The sequence below is a fragment of the Amia ocellicauda genome, chromosome 8 (genome assembly GCF_036373705.1).
Source record: "Amia ocellicauda isolate fAmiCal2 chromosome 8, fAmiCal2.hap1, whole genome shotgun sequence".
NCBI lineage: Eukaryota > Metazoa > Chordata > Actinopteri > Amiiformes > Amiidae > Amia > Amia ocellicauda.
The window spans coordinates 1,377,119-1,399,015 of NC_089857.1; the positions used below are offsets into that span (position 1 = coordinate 1,377,119).

The 21,897-nt window shown below is 41.7% G+C and overlaps 2 protein-coding genes across 3 annotated transcripts in view; one reads left to right on the top strand and one right to left on the bottom strand.

The window, feature by feature from the left end:
• LOC136755306 (dedicator of cytokinesis protein 2) overlaps positions 1-21,897 on the bottom strand; it is a 435,882-nt gene that overhangs the window by 91,546 nt on the left and 322,439 nt on the right. The gene's annotated exons all lie outside the window — the stretch shown is intronic.
• LOC136755307 (uncharacterized) overlaps positions 17,085-21,897 on the top strand; it is a 95,588-nt gene continuing 90,775 nt past the window's right edge. The window contains exon 1 of the mRNA XM_066711777.1: positions 17,085-19,642. Coding sequence (XP_066567874.1) covers positions 17,808-19,642 — 1,835 coding nt within the window. The 5' untranslated portion in view covers positions 17,085-17,807. The remainder of the gene's footprint in view (positions 19,643-21,897) is intronic.

Sequence of the window (21,897 nt, forward strand, 5' to 3'; positions counted from 1 at the left end):
ACCATGTTATTGAAATGCAATTCTAATGAATAGAAGCTGTATAAAAGCCTTGTATTGCCTTATAATTGTTCGTTGTCATTTATCTTGAAATAAAATAAATAATATATAAAAAATCTCTATGTATGTATATATATATATATATATATATAATTAAAAAAAAATCACAGCACAATTCAGGATTCAAACCCACTATGCCTGGTTCATAGGACTGTTCCTTAACAACTGTATCATCAGAAATTAGTATAGGATCCTGAAACCTGTTTTCAGTAGCCACAAATAACTGTCTTAATTAGTATATGATTAGTTGTATTGTAATTAGTCAAAAATAAATTTGGATTAGCAGACGCCCTTATCCAGGATGTTATAGCATGTAAGAGCATTATAATACAGTCTAAAGTTCCAGATCAAAACAGTACGAATTACAAGTTCAAAGTTACATAAGAAAATATACAGTTAATACAAGTCCTACATCCTAGATTTGTGAGCTAATAATTGTAGACAAGATATAGCATAGTTAATAGCTCAGGGGAAGGGGACATAGGGGCAATCGATATAAACAACACTCAACACGAGTATTAGCAATGACCATGGACACGCTGCATCCTACCAACTACGTTTCATATGTATGTATTGTCATTCTGTCAAAATAATAATAATAAAAAAAAGTGTTAGGAACTTGTTCTGTTACAGCACACATACAACCATAAATAAAAACAGACAACCCCATTGCTGACTGTGCACTGGAATGTTGCTGTCTAGTCACTGTCCCCTGAAATAGTGCTGTGACTCACGGTTTTCAACGCCTTATTTTGCGTATCGCAAATCTGTTTTTAGCGCGGCGCACAGCTACGAAAATAGCAGGAATCACACATAATGCCAGCCACTTCCCCCATTTTGTGCCTTACATATAATTAAAGGGTGAACAGTGCAGAATGGATTGCGCTGTGCAAACAAGTGTTTTGAACATGGCAAATAATGTGCATGTTTGCGAGATAGCCATGTACACCTTATTGATATCAATGCTGGGCTCATACAAAGTGCCTAAATACATTTTTAAATATACAGGTAATGTAATTTATGTCAATGAATTTTACCAAAATATACTATACATTATGTTTTTGTGTGTGTTTGATTTTTGTTCTTTAGCTATTTTTGCTGTCTCCCCCCAAGCCCCCCCCCCCCCCACCTTTTAATTGGTTTTTTTTTTTTATGTAAATGTTGTGGGGGGAAGTTGTGGGTAGCATGTGTAGATACATGAGAATGAAATATATTTTGCGTTATAATGCATTATAATTCCAGGCTACAAGGCAACAAAAGGTGAAATATTTGAAAGGGTGGTGTAGGCTTTCTACAGGCACCCTAAGCAGCATTCCTCAGACTCAAAAAGGCATGTTGGAAGAAAAGATGTGGCAAAATAATTTGTGGTATGAGGAGAATGAGGCCAAGCTCACAGCCAAAGTGACACTGCAATGTCCTAAAGTGGCCCAGTCAAAGCCCGAATCCAATTGAGAATATAACTGAGAATCTCAATGATCCCCATGCAACAATTTTGCCAAGAAGAATAGGCAAACATTGCACAATCTAGATGTGCAAACCTGGTACAGACTCACAGACGTAATTGGTGCCAAAGGTGGTTCTGCCAAGTATTGAATCAATCAAGATATTTCAGTTTGTTTAATTTTTATTAATTGTTGTTTCACAAGTTAAAAAATATGTTATGTAAATCAAAGGGGAAAATCTAATTTAAATGCATCAAGTTTCAGGTTGTAACACAACACAATGTCCTATAGGAACTGTACAACTACTTGTAAAACATGGGTTTAGATGAGGCAGATCATGTCTTACTAATTTATTTGAATTTTTGTAACATGCAACTGCAGCTGTAGATCACATGAAAGCATATGATGTGATATACTTAGATTTTCAAAAAGCTTTTGATAAGGTTCCACACCAAAGACTGATCCTCAAATTGGAAGTTGTAGGCATTCAGGGTAATGTAAGTAGATGGATTATGAACAGGTTGATGTATAGGAAACAGAGGGTCTCGATTAGAGGAGTTGCTTCTAACTGGAGTGAGTTTGTTAGTGGAGTTCCACAGGGATCAGTATTAGGGCCTTTGCTTTTTCTAATCTATATTAATGATCTGGACTCTGGGATAGTTATCAAACTTGTTAAATTTGCAGATGATACTAAAATAGGTGGCTCAGCAGATACAATCTCGGCAGCACAGGTTATTCAAAGGGACTTAGATAATATTCAGTTGTGGGCCGACACCTGGCAGATGAAATTCAATGTGGACAAGTGCAAGGTATTACATGAAGGTAAAAAAAGGAGACCACTATAAATACACTATGGGAGGAATAGAACTAGATAAAGCAATGCATGAGAAAGATCTAGGAGTCTACATGGACTCCTGACTCTCCCCATCCAAACGATGTGGGAAGCAATTAAAAAGGCAAAAAAAATGCAAGGGTATATTGTCAAAATTGTAGAATTTATTATACCTCATCTGGAATACTGTGTACAGTTCTGGGCTCCACACTTCAAGAAAGTTATTGCTGCTCTAGAGGCCATTCAAAGGAGAGCAAGCAGATATATTCCAGGTTTGAAGGAAATGTTCTATTATTATTACTTGATTTCTTAGCAGACACCCTTAAATTGTTACAATATATCACATTATTTTTTTATATTTTACTGGAGAAATCTAGGTAAAGTACCTTACTCAATGGTACAACAGCAGTGTCTTCCACAACTCTACACTCCACAGCCCAGAGTCCTAACCACTATGCCACACTACTGCCCAGTCCTACTCAGAGAGACTGAGGGAACTGAACCTTTTCACCCTGGAATTGAGAAGACTATGTGGGGACTTGATTAAAGTCTTCAAAATTATTAAAAGCATTGACCACATCAAACCTGAGGAGCTTTTCCAGATCTACAGGAACACTGCTTTCTTTTCTGTTTAAATTACATAAAGTCCTGCTGGTGATTCTAGTCCATCAGTAACTCCATTCCTGCCTCCCCGAAAACTCAAATTTCATGTATTGATATTATATAATTTAATTTGAATTATTACTCTGATGGCAGCCCCCTCCCTCTTACCCACTTCCTGTGTGCCATGTACACAAAATGCACTAGGGATGATTTATAAATTTTCAGCAAATAAATGCTGTTCAGAAATGAGCCATAAAAGGGTTACAATTACTTTTCCTGTGAAATATATTAAGACATTAAAAGCAGCAGTCCCATTAAGCTGTCTGTGTAAATCACTATGGACTGTCATCATAATCACCTCTACAGAGATAAAAGGAGGGCACTGCCCATACTGGACCAGTGTTGGCATAATGCTGTCAAAAGGTAGGACTGCAAATGCCACAGCAGTAGAAACCAGATCTGATGGTCCCCAATTTGAAAACAAATTCCAGTCTTTTGGGCATGTGGGATACATTGTCTATCAGATATCAGTATTTTCCATATTTTCTGTTTTCTTCAGCATTACTGCTATTATAATCAATGTTACTTAATATGTCTTAACAATTTTACAGTTGGCCAAGGATATGCAATGTACAAACTCAGTCTTATACCTGTACATCAGGATTTCCAACAGTGCTTCCACACAGACTAACATGACTACAGTGGCTCTCAAAAGTATTCACCCCACTTGGTCTCCACATTCCATTGTGTTACAACATGAAATCAGAATGGATTTAATCAGGAGTTTTTGCCACTGATCAACAAAGAAAATGTCCATAATGTCAAAGTGATACAAATAATCTACAAGTAATCACCCCCTTTGCTATGACACACCTGATTGAGCTGTGGTGAAACCAATTGTCTTTAGAAGTCATGTAATTAGTTGAATGGAGTCCACCTGATTAACCTGATTTCAGGTTAAATACACCTGTCTCTGGGAGGTCCCACAGTTCGTTAGTACAATTCCTAACAAAAACTACATAATGAAATTGAAGGAACAGTCAAGTCAAATCCGGTATAAGGTTCTTCAAAAGCACCAATCAGGGGTAGGATATAAGAACATTTCCAAATCATTGAATATCCCCCAGAGCACAGTAAAGTCCATTATTAAGAAATGCAGAGAGTATGGCACAACTGTGAATCTGCCAAATCAGGCCGTGCTCAAAAACTGAGTATCCGGGAAAGAGGTGCACTAGTCAGGGAGGAGTTAAAGGAGTTACAGTCTTCCATGGCTGAGCTGGGATACACTTGCACACTGCAACAATAGCCCGGGTGCTTATCAAAAGTGGCCTTTATGGGAGAGTGGCAAAATGAAATTATTTTTTGAAAAAAACACACATCAAATCTCAGCTAGAGTTTGCCAGAACACATGTGGAGGAAGATAAAATCTGGAACAAACTCCCCAGTGATGTGGTTTGGGAAAATCTGGGAACATTTAAAAAATAGACTGGATAGGATCCTTGGATCACTTAGTTATTAATGAACACCAAACACACATGATGGGTCAAATGGCCTCCTCTCGTTTGTAAATTTTCTTATGTTCTTATGAAATGTGGAAAAGTCCAAGGGGGGTGAATACTTTTGAGAGCCACTGTATTTCTTTTGATAAACATGAAGTGACTAACCTGTGCAGAGCCAACTATATATTTAGCTTTGAAATAAATGTTTAAACTTAAATCTTAAATCACAGACTCACAAATTGCTCATCTGAATTCACTCTACTCTACTCCAGCCTGGTCCCTCACCAAAGGGTCACTCAGTCACAGCCCTGGTCATTATATGTGTCTGCTTATAGAGCTCCTCTTTGTAGGTGAAGTTGGATTCAGTACCAGTGTTTGCTCCTCAATTTATTTCTGTAACCAAGTGTAAAAGTTTAAGGACACGGGTGAAGTCTAATGTGACATGGAACTATGTAGCTGTACTGTGCAACTGGAAGCCAAAGCTGTGGAGTAGTGAGTCACACACATAGAAACACACACACACACACACACATACACACACATACTTACTCACAGAGGATCTGATGAGCTGTGCTGATCAGTGATTTGTGGGTTTGTACAGAACAGGACAGTCCAGCTGTAAATCAACTGCCATTTCCAAATTACATAAATAAATAGCAACTGTGCTGCTGAGTGCCAGTGTTCCAGTGTCTCCCTGCCTGTACCAAGACTGCAGTCCAGCCCAGCTGAGCCCCCAGGAATACAATTACATACTAGGAAACTAAGCTAAGACTTATTATTGCAGGGAATAATCCTATAGGATGATGCCTGCCTGGCTCACACCACAGGCATCCTGTCTTGCTGCTTTTCCCCTCCAGTGAGTTTTCCCAGAAAGCTGTATGGTGATTCTTCAGACTGAGGACTGACACTCACTGTAGTATGTAGACTAAACAGGGGAAGCAGAATCACTGTTGCATTCCCAGTAATCCCTCCCACTCTCCACATTGCTCTGTCTGATAAATCCTTATTGCTCTTATTAAGTGGAACAACACCCAGTCTCCAGCCTCCAGCCTTCAATATTCCAGCCTTTAGAATCCAGCCTTCAATACTGCCATTTACCATTTGTTATCCTAGTAATTCTGAGTCGCTGTCATTCAACCACTCAGTCAATCAATCTAAGTGATCAAAAAAAAAAGTTAACAGCTAAAGCCTTCAACTGAAGCATATTTGTCAGCTGAATTTGTACAGATTTGTACTGCTAATAACCTAAAAAAAAAGCCTTGGCCGACACTGCAACTCACAGTGTCATATAGGTGCAAGGACAGACACAATGAAAACACACACATCCATTCACAAAAACATAGTAACTGTGGACAGGGAAGGACCCCTTGGTTCTTCTGTGATTTGCAACCTGTCCCTGTTCTGCATAATGTCAGAATGGAGCCTTGGCCCTGCTTGTGTGAAGCACTCAGCTGTCCCTTCTCTCGTCATTGAAACCCATGATTCCATTAAGCTGGGCACTTCCAGCAGTGTGACACTCCACTTAAACCAGATGGAAAGAGGAGGCACTTCTTCACACACGGTAACAACAACAGTGGGCTCTTTAGAAAATGGGCTGGACTCTGCTAGCCCATCAGTTGCCGACAATGCCTCTCTCTATCCTAGTCCTTCAGCCCTATCCAGCTGTCCACACAAGCTCCCTACCCCTGTGGGGGTGGGGCTAGGGTCTGCATGCTGTTGTTGGTATTACAGAGTGCCTGGGTTCAGATTTGTCCACAGGCACACAGTTCTGTGCTATTTAAAGCAGTAACGGTGAGCGAGTGTGTCAGGACTGTGCATTCTCTGTGATCCAGACAGAGCGATACATAGCTAGGGAACAGCAAAGCCCGAGGGAGCTGTTGCTTCATTCTGCAATCAGACAGAATCACTGAGATGAGGAGGGAGGCTTATACATAGCCCTGTCATGTTTGGAGGAACAACATTGACATATTGATGTTACATAACATACAACACACAAGAGAGCATGCGCAGTAACAGTGATACAATGTTTTCTTGCCTTTGTACCTCATGCAACACTCCTACAGAAGACAAAAGAGAGTGGACATAAAGTGGAAGAATTGGCCAATGCCTCTCTTTATGGGGACACTCATTTTAATTGGTCAGTCCTCTGTAGCAACTGACTAGGGGCTGACTAGGATTTTCTCTCCTCAATTCAGACTGAAGCGACCAGTGAGTGGCTTCGCACAACACCAAATCAGACAACCCCAAAATGTGATTCTGGACACCAAGGGCTCTGCATTATCCCTCCATAGTCCTAAGGTCTGGATTGGATTTATAGTTTTTATTAGAAGTGGCACTGTTTCCAGTTTCACACGCTGAAATACCTACAACTTAATTCCTGAAACCTAATGCATATGGTTTTAATTTTACATTGTAGGCTAACCATTTCAACTACACAAGTTAATTACAGGGGTATGCTCATAGTGAAACATCGGGCCACTGGTTTCATCCTCAGTGTAGGTACTGTGTATCTTAATGATTGGGGAAAGGTTGGGATTGGAGTGACTGTGAGGATGAGAGTGATTGTTGGGATTAGGGTTAGGGTGTGTGTGCGCATGAGGGATACTGGGAAGGGAAGTGTTAGGGTTAGAGAGTTTGCAGTTTTGTTTTTAGTCATTTTTACAGGGACACTGTTTGAAGTTTGGAAACATTCAGAGAGAATTTTTTGTCACAGTGAAATGCACAGAGTCAACTGAATTGCATTGTTTCTCAGTGATATAATATTCTAGACGATTCAAAAAAATAATTTTAGAGCTCATACATATTCAGCAAGTGGGTTTGGCATTAGCTCCATGTACTTGCAAGATGGCATTCTCTTGATATGGACATATTGGCAGGACTCAGGCTAAGTAGACAGTAGACAGGCAGCACTGTTTGATGTTTGAAACTCCAGATCACAATACATTAATAAATATACAATTATTGTAGAAAATAACAATAACAAGGGAACCAATTAAATGATCTGAATAAATCTGGTGTTTACACCCTAGGTAGGTACTAATTAATCCAGATTAATTAATTATTACATTTGCTCTAATTGATAACATCTATTCAACTGCTAACACTTTCTAATAGTATTACATGTATGTTAATAACTATTTTAAGGATGATTTCAGTGGTTATTCCTCATCAATTAAAATTACATAGACTTTTTATCAACAGTTATTAATGTAACTTTATTATGTAGTTACTCTTGATTCTTTCACGCATTGTGAATCCAGCATGAAACTCGATGTCAGTAAAACAGTAATACAGCACTGTTGCTGGTGTGGCAGCCCTGGTCAGGTAGGAGTTAAAATGCAGAGACTCTGTAGGCTATGCTCGCCCACTAAACCTGACAGGAGCAGAGCTGTCAGCTGCCTCGTACGCTGTCAGCACCACTCTGTGTCTGCAGCTGGCTGACGCTCACTCAAACTAGCAACCCGAAATCAGGCAGACAAACAAATGGAAAGAAAAGAAAGAGAGAAAAACAGGAAGAAAAAAGAAACAAGAGAAAGAAACATGAAAAACTGAATAAAGGAAGATGATATGAAAATTCTTTCAGGATTATGTGTAGTCTGTGTGTGCATTGCTATGCATGCTATCCGTGTTCCCCAAATTAAAAACTGACAGAGTGCTGCTCAAATGTATGATGAATGCTCACATGTTCAAGAAAAAATCACTGCCTCAGGTCTGCCGTATCTCTCTGCACAACACAGAGCAGAGCAAGAGCAACACAAAGAAGGGCGATGGAGAACCCTACAGTCATAATGGAAGAGGGTGACCAGGTAGAGCCCAGTGAGGATGGGACCTGGGTGAGCTAGGCTTCATGCAGCATTGAGCTCTGAGAGGGCAGAGGGGCCTGCTCTCCTGATGCTATTCAAGGAATCAACCAGTTGAGTTTGTCATGTGGAATATCAACAGCAACATTTTTGAGGGGAACATTTTTAAAGCATGGTGTGCAACAGCAAAGTCTGAAAAATAAAACATGGATTATTGTATTTGTATTTCAGTCAAACACAATTGCTACCAATGATGGTAATTAAATAGTTGAATTACGTATTGCCCTAAGCCTATTTGTTTGAACAGTCTGTTTTTTTTATTTTCTATCTGCTGTATATTTGAATTTGTAAAGTTGTATTTTTCCCACTCCCTAAATCTTATCCTACAGGGAGTTCAGGACAGCTGGACTTAATTCTGCCAACTTTTTGGCCAAATTAATCACTAATTTAAGTATATGCTCTTGTCATCTTTCTGATGAGACTGTTCTGCAATAATAGAACAGGGCTTTACTACTAATAGTGGCCATATTATAAATCTGTCAGCTCAGATAGTATTCATTTGCAGTTCAGAATGCATATTGAAATCCATTTGAAGTGGTGACAGAAACAACAAGCTCAACCATGTATTGATTATCCCTGGGCCATAGTGGCCCAGAGAAGGCTCTGAGGACAGTGTAAGTATAGGAAATGCAGACAAAGAAAGAGAGAGAAGAACAGGGAATACAGAAGAAAGATGAAGGGACAGGGACAGAGAGTAAAAGAGAGGGGGGGAGAAGGGGAAGATGATAGAGAGAGATAGATTTGCCACAGGCCATTCCAGAGAATCTCTGATCACAAAGCAGTTGGCATCTCATTGAGGATTTAGCAAACAACCACAAACAACCAAGTGAAACCAGTTATACAGGGCCTAGGCCTAGCATGTCACTGCAAAGTTTAAATAGACAACAGGACATACATGGAAGGTTACAAAACACACATTTTCAGAAAGGTTGGGGCTCAATATCAGAAGGACAGGGCTCAGGGCACATGGCTCACCGATAGGATGATGACTATATTACAATTAGAGACTCACATCAGGAATTCCACTGGGAATGAAAAACTAATCTCCAGCGACTGGCACCCTAATTGCAATAATGCACATTTCCAGCAGAATAATACATTTTCATGAGGGGGATCAATAAATGAGTCATTAGTATAGTAAATAGGCATCATGTTCTGCATGTGCAGCCTACTCTTCAGTAAACACTGTGTTGCTAGCAGAGGGGCAGAGTTGTCTTCAGAGGGCTCAGGGCCTGGACCCCTGGTCTCCTCTGCTGTCCTGGCTAAGCACTGTCCATTCCTGCTGTTCTGGGGTCTTTTGTAATTTTTTTCCAGTTGCTAAAGCTCCTCAGCATATGTATGTTTTGACAAGAATATTCCTACTGGCAAGATTTCTATATTGATGTAATGCTGTGTAATGAGAGTGGAAGGCTGTTTTAATTGCATCAATCAAGATAAGCACAGTCCATGCTGTTGTCACCCCAGGACAGCTTTGTAAATGAGTTGCTTCTTTTCACTCTTTAACCTTGCTATGAATAAAATAAAATATACTTACATACACTTTACATATATGCAGTACTATAGAAAGTCTACACCCCCTTTTCACATTTTGTGTCAGTGCCTCAGAGTTTCATGCATTTAAATTAAGATTTCTTTCCACTGATCTACACTCCATTTGGATGGCATATATACAATTTGAATGGTGTGTGTATATATATATATATATATATACACCGATCAGCCATAACATTATGACCACTGACAGTTGAAGTGAATAACACTGATAATCTCGTTATCATGGCACCTGTCAGTGGGTGGGATATATTTGGCAGCAAGTGAACATTTTGTCCTCAAAGTTGATGTGTTAGAAGCAGGAAAAATGGGCAAGCGTAAGGATCTGAGTGACTTTGACAAGGGCCAAATTATGATGGCTTAGACGACTGAGTCAGAGCATCTCCAAAACTGCAGCTCTTGTGGGGTGCTCCCAGTCTGCAGTGGTCAGTACCTATCAAAAGTGGTCCAAGGAAGGAAAAGCGGTGAATCGGCGACAGGGTCATGGGTGGCCAAGGCTCATTGATGCACGTGGGGAGCGAAGGCTGGCCCATATGATCCGATCCAACAGACGAGCTACTGTTGCTCAAATTGCTGAAAAAGTGATAGAAAGGTGTCAAAACACACAGTGCATCACAGTTTGTTGCGTATGGGGCTGCGTAGCAGCAGTCAGGGTGCCCATGCTGACCCCTGTCCACTGCCAAAAGCGACTACAATGGGTACGTGAGTATCAGAACTGGACCACGTAGCAATGGAAGAAGGTGGCCTGGTCTGATGAATCACGAGTTCAAGGTGTTGACTTGGCCTCCAAATTCCCCAGATCTCAATCCAATCGAGCATCTGTGGGATGTGCTGGACAAACAAGTCCGATCCATGGAGGCCCCACCTCGCAACTTACAGGACTTAAAGGATCTGCTGCTAATATCTTGGTGCCAGATACCACAGCACACCTTCAGAGCTCTAGTGGAGTCCATGCCTTGACGGGTCAGGGCTGTTTTGGCGGCAAAAGGGGGACCTACACAATATTAGGCAGGTGGTCATAATGTTATGGCTGATGTATATAGTGGTATAGTATATATTAAAAATACAAAACTTAAATATCATAATAATTCAAGAGGTCTTCACCCCTGAGTTAATATTTGGTGGAAGCACTAGTCAGCAATTACAGCTGTGCGTCTGTGGGGATTTTTGCACTTTTGGGCATCTGCCAAGAAATTAATAATATTAATAATAATAAAAACTTCGATCCCAGGTTCAGCTTCCTTGTATAGGTCAGCGGGTCTCACAGACTTTTCAATATTTGCTCCATTCATTTCCCTTCTATCCTGACAAGTGCCCAGGTCCCAGCCAATGAGAAACATCCCCATAACATGATGCTGCTACCACAATGCTTCACAGTAGGGATGGCGTTCTGTGGGTCATGCGCTGTGATGGTTTTGTGCCAAACACTTTGAATTTATACCAAAAAGTTTCATTTTAGTTTTGTGAGACAAAACATTTTGAAACTAAGCTACTGAATTTCTGAGTTTCAGGTGGGCTTTCTTGAGTAATGGCTTCCTTCTTGCCACCCTATCATACACCTGAGCAAATTTAGGATTGCTATTACAAGGGGGTTGGAAACTTACCCAACCAAATTATTTAAGTTTTAATTTGTAATGATTTTTCTGCAAATTTCTAGAAAAAACTAAATTCACTTTTTTTTTAAAGGGGGTGTAGACTTTCTACAGGTAATAAATATATGCAGTATATATATATATATATATATATATATATATATATATATATATATATACACTACCGTTCAAAAGTTTGGGGTCACTTAGAAATGTCCTTGTTTTTGAAAGAAAAGCAATTTTTTTGTACATTAAAATAACATCAAATTGATCAGAAATACAGTGTATACATTGTTAATGTTGTAAATGACTATTGTAGCTGGAAACGGCTGATTTGTAATGGAATATCTACATAGGCGTACAGAGGCCCATTATCAGCAACCATCAGTCCTGTGTTCCAATAGCACGTTGTGTTTGCTAATCCAAGTTCATAATTTTAAAAGGCTAATTGATAATTAAAAAACCCTTTTGCAATTATGTTAGCACAGCTGAAAACTGTTGTGCTGATTAAAGAAGCAATAAAACTGGTCTTCTTTAGACTAGTTGAGTATCTGGAGCATCAGCAATTGTGAGTTCGATTACAGGCTCAAAATGACCAGAAACAAAGAACTTTCTTCCGAAACTCATCAGTCTATAATTTTTTTGAGAAATGAAGGCTATTCCATACGAGAAATTGCCAAGAAACTGAAGATCTCGTACAACACTGTGTACTACTCCCTTCACAGAACAGCGCAAACTGACTCTAACCAGAACAGAAAGAGGAGTGGGAGCACAACTGAGCAAGAGGACAAATACATTAGGTTGTCTAGTTTGAGAAACAGACGCCTCACATGTCCTCAACTGGCAGCTTCATTAAATAGTACCCACAAAACACCAGTCTCAACATCAACAAGTGAAGAGGCGACGCCGGGATGCTGACCTTCTAGGCAGAGTTGCAAAGAAAAAGCCATATCTCAGGCTCTCAGGCCAATAAAAAGAAAATAATAAGATGGGCAAAAGAACACAGACACTGGACAGAGGAAGACTGGAAAAAGTGTTATGACAGACGAATCTAAGTTTGAGGTGTTTGGATCACAGAGAAGAACATTCATGAGACGCAGACCAAATGAAATGATGCTGGAGGAGTGCTTGACGCCATCTGTCAAGCATGGTGGAGGCAATGTGATGGTCTGGGGGTGCTTTGGTGGTGGTAAAGTGGGAGATTTGTACAGGGTAAAAGGGATCTTGAAGAAGGAAGGCTATCACTCCATTTTGCAACACCATGCCATACCCTGTGGATGGTGCTTGATTGGAGCCTATTTCCTCCTACGACAGGACATTGACCCAAAGCACAGCTTCAAACTATGCAAGAACTGTTTAGGGAAGAAGCAGTCAGCTGGTATTCTGTCTATAATGGAGTGGCCAGCACAATCACAGAATCTCAACCCTATTGAGCTGTTGTTGGAGCAGCTTGACCGTATGGTACGTAATAAGTGCCCATCAAGCCAATCCAACTTATGGGAGGTGCATCAGGAAGTATGGGGTGAAATCTCTTCAGATTACCTCAACAAATTGACAACTAGAATGCCAAAGGTCTGCAAGGCTGTAGTTGCTGCAAATGGAGGATTCTTTGACGAAAGCACAAGATATCACATCATGACAGCTACAGTACAGTATCTGCACACAAACTGGACAAGACTCTACAGTCTAGCTTTGGATTCAAACTGGATTCGGAAGGAAACATTAAAGACAAAGTAAAGGTTTTCTGTTTCATTTGCAAGAAATGCTTTTCTTACAAGGGCAATGTGAGTAGTATACAGTATAAGATGTAGCAATTATAATTTAGTTTGCCGATTATAATGATTTTTTTAAATATACATTTCTATCTTTTTTACCATTCCCGTTCAGCGTTGTTATACTGTAATATTTATCAAAGTATTACTGTGCGGCACAACTTAAAGACTGTTACACTATTTGAATAAGTGCCTGATTAATCTACCGATTAATCAACTAATACCCAATACGCGACTGTCCCCAAGTTCACCACCAGAGGTTGCCCGCACCTCACATTCTGCAGATCATTGCATTCAATCATTCAATAGTCATCTCAGTTTAATTGATCCTGTCCCGTGCTTTCCCAATTTAAACCCATCTGTCCTGCTCACCTATGCGAAGTTTTGTCTTGCCTCTCCAGCAACAATTTCAAGCCTTCCATTCTTACAGCTGCCTGTTTTCCTGTATTCTGACCCAAGCCAGATCTTTGTCCCTTGTTCTCTGGATTGCTTTGTCTGTTTAGTTTGCTCTATTGATTGTTTCCTAGACTACGCCTTTCGCCTCATCCCCTTTGTACTGTTCTTTGGATTCCTCCTCTCCTGTGAGTTGGATATCAATCTGGCTAGACCACAATTGGATTCTTCCTTCACTGGCACTTCTGGGTGTCTGATCCTGACAATATTGTAACACAGTGTGGGGCAGGGTTATAGAAGACCGATATATCCCTGCATGTGTCTTTCATTTTTTGACTGCTAGGCCTACAAACACAGGAAAAAATCTACAGTGCCCAGAAACCTCAGATTTCAACTTCCTATTGGCTGTCAACTGACCTAGTCAAGCAGTCAGCTGACCCACCACCAATAACAGGTGTCTCAGGGCTGGCTGTAAAAAAGGGAGGACCCAAACATTTAGTTCTTTGTATCAAACCCGACAAGGAGGGTGGCTGAATAGCAGCATAAAAAAACAGGAAGAGAAGAACAAAGACAAAGAACCCTTGACCTCTGTTTTAAAAAATGCACCCAGAGTTTGAGGGACTTCTCCTACTTGCAACCAACCATACAACCTGCTGGCACACTACATCATTTATCATTTAGCAGACGCTATTATCCAGGGTGACTTACATTTGTACCCATTTATACAGCTGGGCATTTTACTGGAGCAATCTAAGTGAAGTATCTTGCTGAAGGGTACTGCCCCACCTAGGATTTGAACCCACAACCTTCCAGTTAGAACCCTAACCAATACTCCATAGTGCTGCCAATACTAACTCAACCCCACACTGTGCTACAATATATATACACTCACCTAAAGGATTATTAGGAACACCATACTAATACTGTGTTTGACCCCCTTTCGCCTTCAGAACTGCATTGATTCAACAAGGTGCTGAAAGCATTCTTTAGAAATGTTGGCCCATATTGATAGGATAGCATCTTGCAGTTGATGGAGATTTGTGGGATGCACATCCAGGGCACGAAGCTCCCGTTCCACCACATCCCAAAGATGCTCTATTGGGTTGAGATCTGGTGACTGTGGGGGCCAGTTTAGTACAGTGAACTCATTGTCATGTTCAAGAAACCAATTTGAAATGATTCGACCTTTGTGACATGGTGCATTATCCTGCTGGAAGTAGCCATCAGAGGATGGGTACATGGTGGTCATAAAGGGATGGACATGGTCAGAAACAATGCTCAGGTAGGCCGTGGCATTTAAACGATGCCCAATTGGCACTAAGGGGCCTAAAGTGTGCCAAGAAAACATCCCCCACACCATTACACCACCACCACCAGCCTGCACAGTGGTAACAAGGCATGATGGATCCATGTTCTCATTCTGTTTACGCCAAATTCTGACTCTACCATCTGAATGTCTCAACAGAAATCGAGACTCATCAGACCAGGCAACATTTTTCCAGTCTTCAACTGTCCACTTTTGGTGAGCTTGTGCAAATTGTAGCCTCTTTTTCCTATTTGTAGTGGAGATGAGTGGTACCCGGTGGGGTCTTCTGCTGTTGTAGCCCATCCGCCTCAAGGTTGTACGTGTTGTGGCTTCACAAATGCTTTGCTGCATACCTCGGTTGTAACGAGTGGTTATTTCAGTCAAAGTTGCTCTTCTATCAGCTTGAATCAGTCGGCCCATTCTCCTCTGACCTCTAGCATCAACAAGGCATTTTCGCCCACAGGACTGCCGCATACTGGATGTTTTTCCCTTTTCACACCATTCTTTGTAAACCCTAGAAATGGTTGTGCGTGAAAATCCCAGTAACTGAGCAGATTGTGAAATACTCAGACCGGCCCGTCTGGCACCAACAACCATGCCACGCTCAAAATTGCTTAAATCACCTTTCTTTCCCATTCAGACATTCACTTTGGAGTTCAGGAGATTGTCTTGACCAGGACCACACCCCTAAATGCATTGAAGCAACTGCCATGTGATTGGTTGGTTAGATAATTGCATTAATGAGAAATTGAACAGGTGTTCCTAATAATCCTTTAGGTGAGTGTATATATATATATGAAAATTGAATTCTCTTTTGAATGTACTGAAAATAAATTCATAAACAATTTCAGTCAATTTCAATTTCAAAAGTGGATTATTTGCTAGACTGCAGATCCTCATGCTTTGCTGGCTCACCCCCTCCACTCCACATGGTCAGCAGATAGGGTTAAAGCCAGGAAACAATGCCAGAGAGACCCTGGAAAACTTCCACTCACTCCCACTCTCCTTTCCCTCACTTGATCCCCATGGCTCTATCATTCTCCTGTAACAACCCCTGTCACTCCTCCCATCCCACTCTCTACTCCCCTCTCCCTCTCTTCCCCATCTCTCCCCTCACTCATGGATACACTCAGGCTTCTAAATCTCTGCCCTGAAGCCCCCAGTTACAAACGTTACAATTGTTCACACATTGATGCTAAATCTTGCCTATGGCAATTAACAGTAGTACTAGATGTTAATGAATCCCAGGGTTAACAGGTAAGTTTGGAAATTAAACTCTGCACAAATCAGCTCCAACACAAATATACAGTATGTCTTAAACAGATGCATACAAAAGTACAGCAACAGGTCAGAGTGTGTGTGTTTGTGTACATTTTAACTGCACATTCTTTGTTGATAGACCTCACAGTTTCTGCTTGTGCACACACAAATTATAAATATAGACCCTGGACTGCTGACGAATAGGCTGTGAGAAACCCTGTAAATGTGAGCATTTGTGCAAACATAGATTGTGTATTGTAGAGCTTCTATCTTGACTTGACAGCTTCCTCAGCCTTTGAAATAATTAGACAAACCAACAGTTTATTACATAGATGGAATAACAGATTTCAGAATAGGTCCAGTCTTTTCTTTCTGACTTTCAACTTCAGTGTTTTTCAGTACATCAACATATACAAAATCAGTAATGAGGTTAGCAAATAAACTAACTAACAATATATATATATATATATATATATATATATATATATATATATATATATGTGTGTGTGTATGTTCCTACATCTTCTTAATATAGCAGTTATTACTTTAATATTATCAGATTCCCTTCAATACCTCACAAGGCCACTATGACTGCAATTTTCTTTGGGGTACAAAGTGTTAATTCTTTCCAAATCAATTCAATATAAAGTTTTGATTACACAATTTATCAAACCAGTTGAAATAAACACCTCACTGCTCCTGATCTCACACTTGCTACATTGTACTGAAATTTCAGCTTATTTTTTATTTGATTTATTTATTTCTTATTTTCAGGCCCTGGCTGCTCAGTAGATGTGGGGGGATGCTGTGAGCTGCTGATCAGGAGCTACCCTGGCAGTGAGGGGAGGGGAGGGGAGGAGGCGGTGAGTGCTGGGGGAAATGAGCCACAGTTGGCTGCATGGCGGAGCGCCCCCCCCTACTGCCAAACGCTCAACCCACCCACGCACTGCCACACACACGGACACCAGCCACTTACCTGGGGAGAGGTGACCTGATCTCAACGGGTGGAGAGAGGAATACCCCAGACACCTCCATGACTTTACAGACATTAACCGGAACACTTTACCACTCCAGCACTCCAACTCTGACTTACACAGTTCTCTCATTTAATTAGTCAATGAATTAATGGAACAGTATTGAGGGACACCATGAGACTCCACACTCCCTCCTGTCTGAACTCACAGAGATTAAAAACCCACCAGTCAGTGAACCCCTCTGCAGTGGGCTGGGGCTCGGTCTGGAACTGGCACTATCACCAGCATTGAGAGAACACAGACTCTCGGGCAGTCATGTGACCCCCTGAGGGTCAGTGGTGCTCATTGGACTAGAACACAGATGGACACATTGGGGAGTGTCTCCAAGACAGTTCACAGCTGTAGCCTCATCATAGGGCATTGTTACAATAACAGTACTAATAAAAACTATAATATTTAATAATATCACATAGCAATCTTTAAAGCTGTATCCCAAATTAGCCCAATGCATAAAGATGTTGTACGTCATTTTATTGTGCAAACCTATTGCCATATCTACTGTTCACAGCACCCTTTTCCCAAAACAATCTGCAGTTGTATCAGGACACAAGTAAGGAGCGTTGATTCTCTGATCCACCTTACAAACCAGACTGTTACTGTGGAGATATGGTCAGCAAGGAGCCTAACCACATCCTGACTCCCAGCATTAGTGTGAACCCGGATAAGGCCATGACAGTGCGCTCAGTGCTGCTGAACCGGGATTCCCCTGACATCGAGACACGACTCAAGCGCCGGCGCAACCGTACCCAGCAGGTACGCTTCAAAGACCTAGAAGATGGCACTGAGAGGAGTTATGTGCCTCACATCCAGAGCCAGCCTGGCCCTGCCAGCCCCGATCCCCCCATCACCCCCACCCCACCACAGAGTAGGATAGGCAGACCCCTGTCCTTAGTCCAAGACAGCTGGGACAGCCCAGGACTGGAGAGAATTTCTGTGAATGGGGGCTCGGTGGTAGGCACATTGGGGGGGGGCGTGGGAGCGGTGGCCACAGTATTGGCCCCGCAACGGCCTTGGGCTCAGCCTCGGCCCTGCTCCCTAACGCTGCCCCACCCCCGGCGCAACTGCATGAGCACGGCCATCCAAACCTCGCCCAGCCTGCAGAAGCAATCGGCCACCATTCGTTACCGCAGCCGCAGCATGGGGGACTTCAGGGAGAGTGACATGGGGGAGAGGGTTGAAGGGGAGGACCTGTTGTGCCATCAGAATGACATCCAGCGACTGCTCAACACTCAGGACAGCCCTTCAGAGCCCCACTGTATGGGTCCCTGCCATTGTTTGCCCCAGAAACAGTCACCCGATGAACCCACTCCACTCAGCAAGGAGGGGCTTAGATGTGTCAGAACACGGGGCACAGCAACTCCACCATGTGGTAATCAGGGCCAAAGCCTGACCAAAAGTCACAGCAATGTTCATGCCTGCTGCCTATGTACCCACTACACAGGGATGTCGTCCACAGAGCAGTGTGTGTGTCCCACTCAGTTCCCTAACCCTATCTCAGGAGGGCACTGCCCCCCATGTGCCACTCCTCCACAGAACAGGGGTTCTCTGGATGGCCTGGATGGGAGGCGGCAGACCCTTGGACGAGCACTGAGTGACCCAGGGAAACCCTTGCCTTGCTCCTGTTCCTGCACTCCCATTACTCATCCACAACCTTCTCAGGACCCCCAGAGGGGTGAGTGGGGTGACACCTGCTCTCCCACACTCCTGCGCTGTGCTATCCAGGACTTGGGCTGCCTTCCAAGGCCCAGTTGCAAAAGAGCCTGCAGAGCAGAACAGCAGTGTGAGCCAGCAGGGCAGGGCAGAGTGCACAGCCGGACAGAGGGATCACCGAACGCATGGTGGGGGGGCAGGATGCTGAGTGTGAGCAGGGAAGGCTCTCATCATAGACCCCCATCTAAGATGGAGGAACTCCAGTGCCATGCAGACAGTAGCCCCAAACTGCAAGGAGGGGGGGGACCCCAGACACCCCCCCTAAACCCCAGTCCGGGGCAGGCCCCTCCAGACAGTGTCTCTGCCACCATCTTCTACACAGAGCCCCTAGCTAATACTCACAGTGGTCAAGAACCCTCCATGTCCCCATGGGTCCCAACCCAGGCCTCAAGCAGGACTCCATGGCCAGAGGGGGCCTCTTTGTCCCCTGAACACTCAGAGACTCTCAGGCAGGTCCATGAGCTCCTAGAAATGGTGGCAGGGACCAAAGGCCAGCTAGACCTGTCCCGAGCTCGAGAGAAGCTACTGTCTCAGGGAGGGACAGCAGAGGGTAAAGTGCCCCCTGCAAGCAGCTCAGGTCAAGGCCGCAGTCAGTCCCTGCACCACGACATCAGCAGTCTACACACACGCCTGCAGAGCATGGAGAATGTCCTGGAGACCAGCCAGAATACCATCAAGGTCCTGCTGGATGTCATTCAGGACCTGGAGAAGAAAGAAGCTGAGCGGGATGGGTGAGTTTGATCTGGGAGGGTGGGGGGTTGGGTTGTGGCAACATTGCAATTCATAAAATTGAAACTGGCTGAAAGTACCCAGTCTGGAATCTGATGTCATTGAATGGCTGAGCACTTCTAAGAAGTTGGACTGGATAGCATACACAGCCACTTTAATGTATAACAAGAGTTATTTGGCAAACATTGCTCTTCCTATACAGAAAGAAGGTACATAAATTATGTTACAGTGAGAGGAAGTAAAGAGTTGGAGAGGCTGGAAAACAGTGGCTTGATGTGCTGTTACTGGAGAAATATTGACAAAATCCAGACAGTATCACAGCATTGATTTTCTTCAATTCTTTAAAAGGGAGATTCTTTACACTGTATACTTTGCTTGGTGAACCATTATATAAGAAATAGAGAGACAAAAACCTCACTTACTGTACAGTAGTGGAGTGAGGGTAGTCCTATAAAATATGGATGAAAAAAATTACTTCAGTACAAAAAAAACATACAAAAAATACTGTCATCTAGCCCTGGTTTATATTATTTTTGTTCCCAAAAAGCATTCTTCAGGGTGGAGGAAGAATGCTGCTGACCTATTTGGTTGCTGTATTTTTGTATTTACAGAGTCTGTAACTAGGACAAAACTCTGGAGATCCTATATACAGAAACAGTAGAAAGTTATCTGTGAGGAAATGGTCACAGAGTCTCATACAGTCCAAAGGTATAGCAGTGTACTGTGCATCACACAGCATTGCTAACACACACAAACCATGTGTACAGCATCCTTTGCTGCAAGCTAGTTTCACAACTTTCTGCAAATTGCAATAACAATACCACGTCTATTGCTGTCCAATGAAAAAACTTCACAATCTACTTCTTTGTTCATTAAACCTAAATAAAAGGCAACAAAACCAAGACTAGACAATATGCATGTTATGTTCAAGTGTATTTACCAGAGACAATAGAAAGCACTATATTGCAGAGTTGTGGGTGTTTGGAATTAACCAATGAACCATTCTGTGGAAACTGACTCACTGTGATCCTTCAGGAAGGAACTCAATGATGTTATTGCATAAGTAAGCTTCACAGAAACTAAATGAGTGAAGTAGACTGAATAACAGCCTGTGGCCTGTGTTTACTCGTTTCAGTGTATTCTGTGAGAAAAAGATGCTGAGCCACTGGCTGCCCCGCCAAGTCTATCCTGGAGAGACAACACAGTTAGGCAGGGATTCCACCTCACATTATAATGTGAGAACAGCTGAACAACTGCACTGCATTCACATACTGTGAAAATATAGAATTTCTTCTAGGAGAGAACTCTGTAATTAATGTTGTCCCCTTTATACACCAAAGATGATATAACATGGATCTCTGTCTCTGTCTAAATAGTCCTCTATCAGTAATGGATTGAACCATGTATTGTATATATATATATATATATATATTTTTTTTTTCTCTGTGTGAGAGTCAATTACATTTTAAACAATTGTATTTTGTCATTATTGAAATATTTGTATATCTCTAGAACTTAAATATTAATATGCAGGTTTAGAAAATAGTGAGAGTAACACAAGACTGGTGCTTAAAAAAAATCACAGCTTGCTTATGTCAACACCTCATTCCAACAGAACATCTCTCAAATGAGAGGATATGACCACAAGGACCAACTTCTCTAGCTGCAGTAGAAATGACACTATATTCCTTTGACTATCAACACACTGAATAGCTGTCTTTTCAAGCTTGCATGTTGCCCAAATATTTATGGTAATACAGAGTAAACATCTGTAAACATACACACATAGGGCTGTATTCATAAAGTGTTTAACACAAATTTTTACATTTCCTACAATATTTCTAACATGAATAACAGTTCAAATAAACAGTAAAATTACTTAATTACTAAATAAGCAGCATATGTATATTAACCTTTTAAGCTGAAAGTAAAAAATTTGAATTTCTTCTTAAAAGGACTAGCCCATTTTCAATAACTCTAAATATTTGTATCACACGCATATGGATGGTATAATTTAAATGAAAATATCTTGAATTTGAGTAACACAATACACATAAAGCAAGATAATGTGCAGAAAAAATAACTATTTTATTGTTTCAATTTTCAAAGTCATGTTTCACTCCACCTATAAAGGCACCACTATGTATAGCTCACTGAATCTCCATATATCCCTTCAATGGCATGTCAACAACAACTGTACTAATTTGTGTGTTGATAGGACAAACAGAACCCACTAAACGAGGGTGTTTGTGAGAGG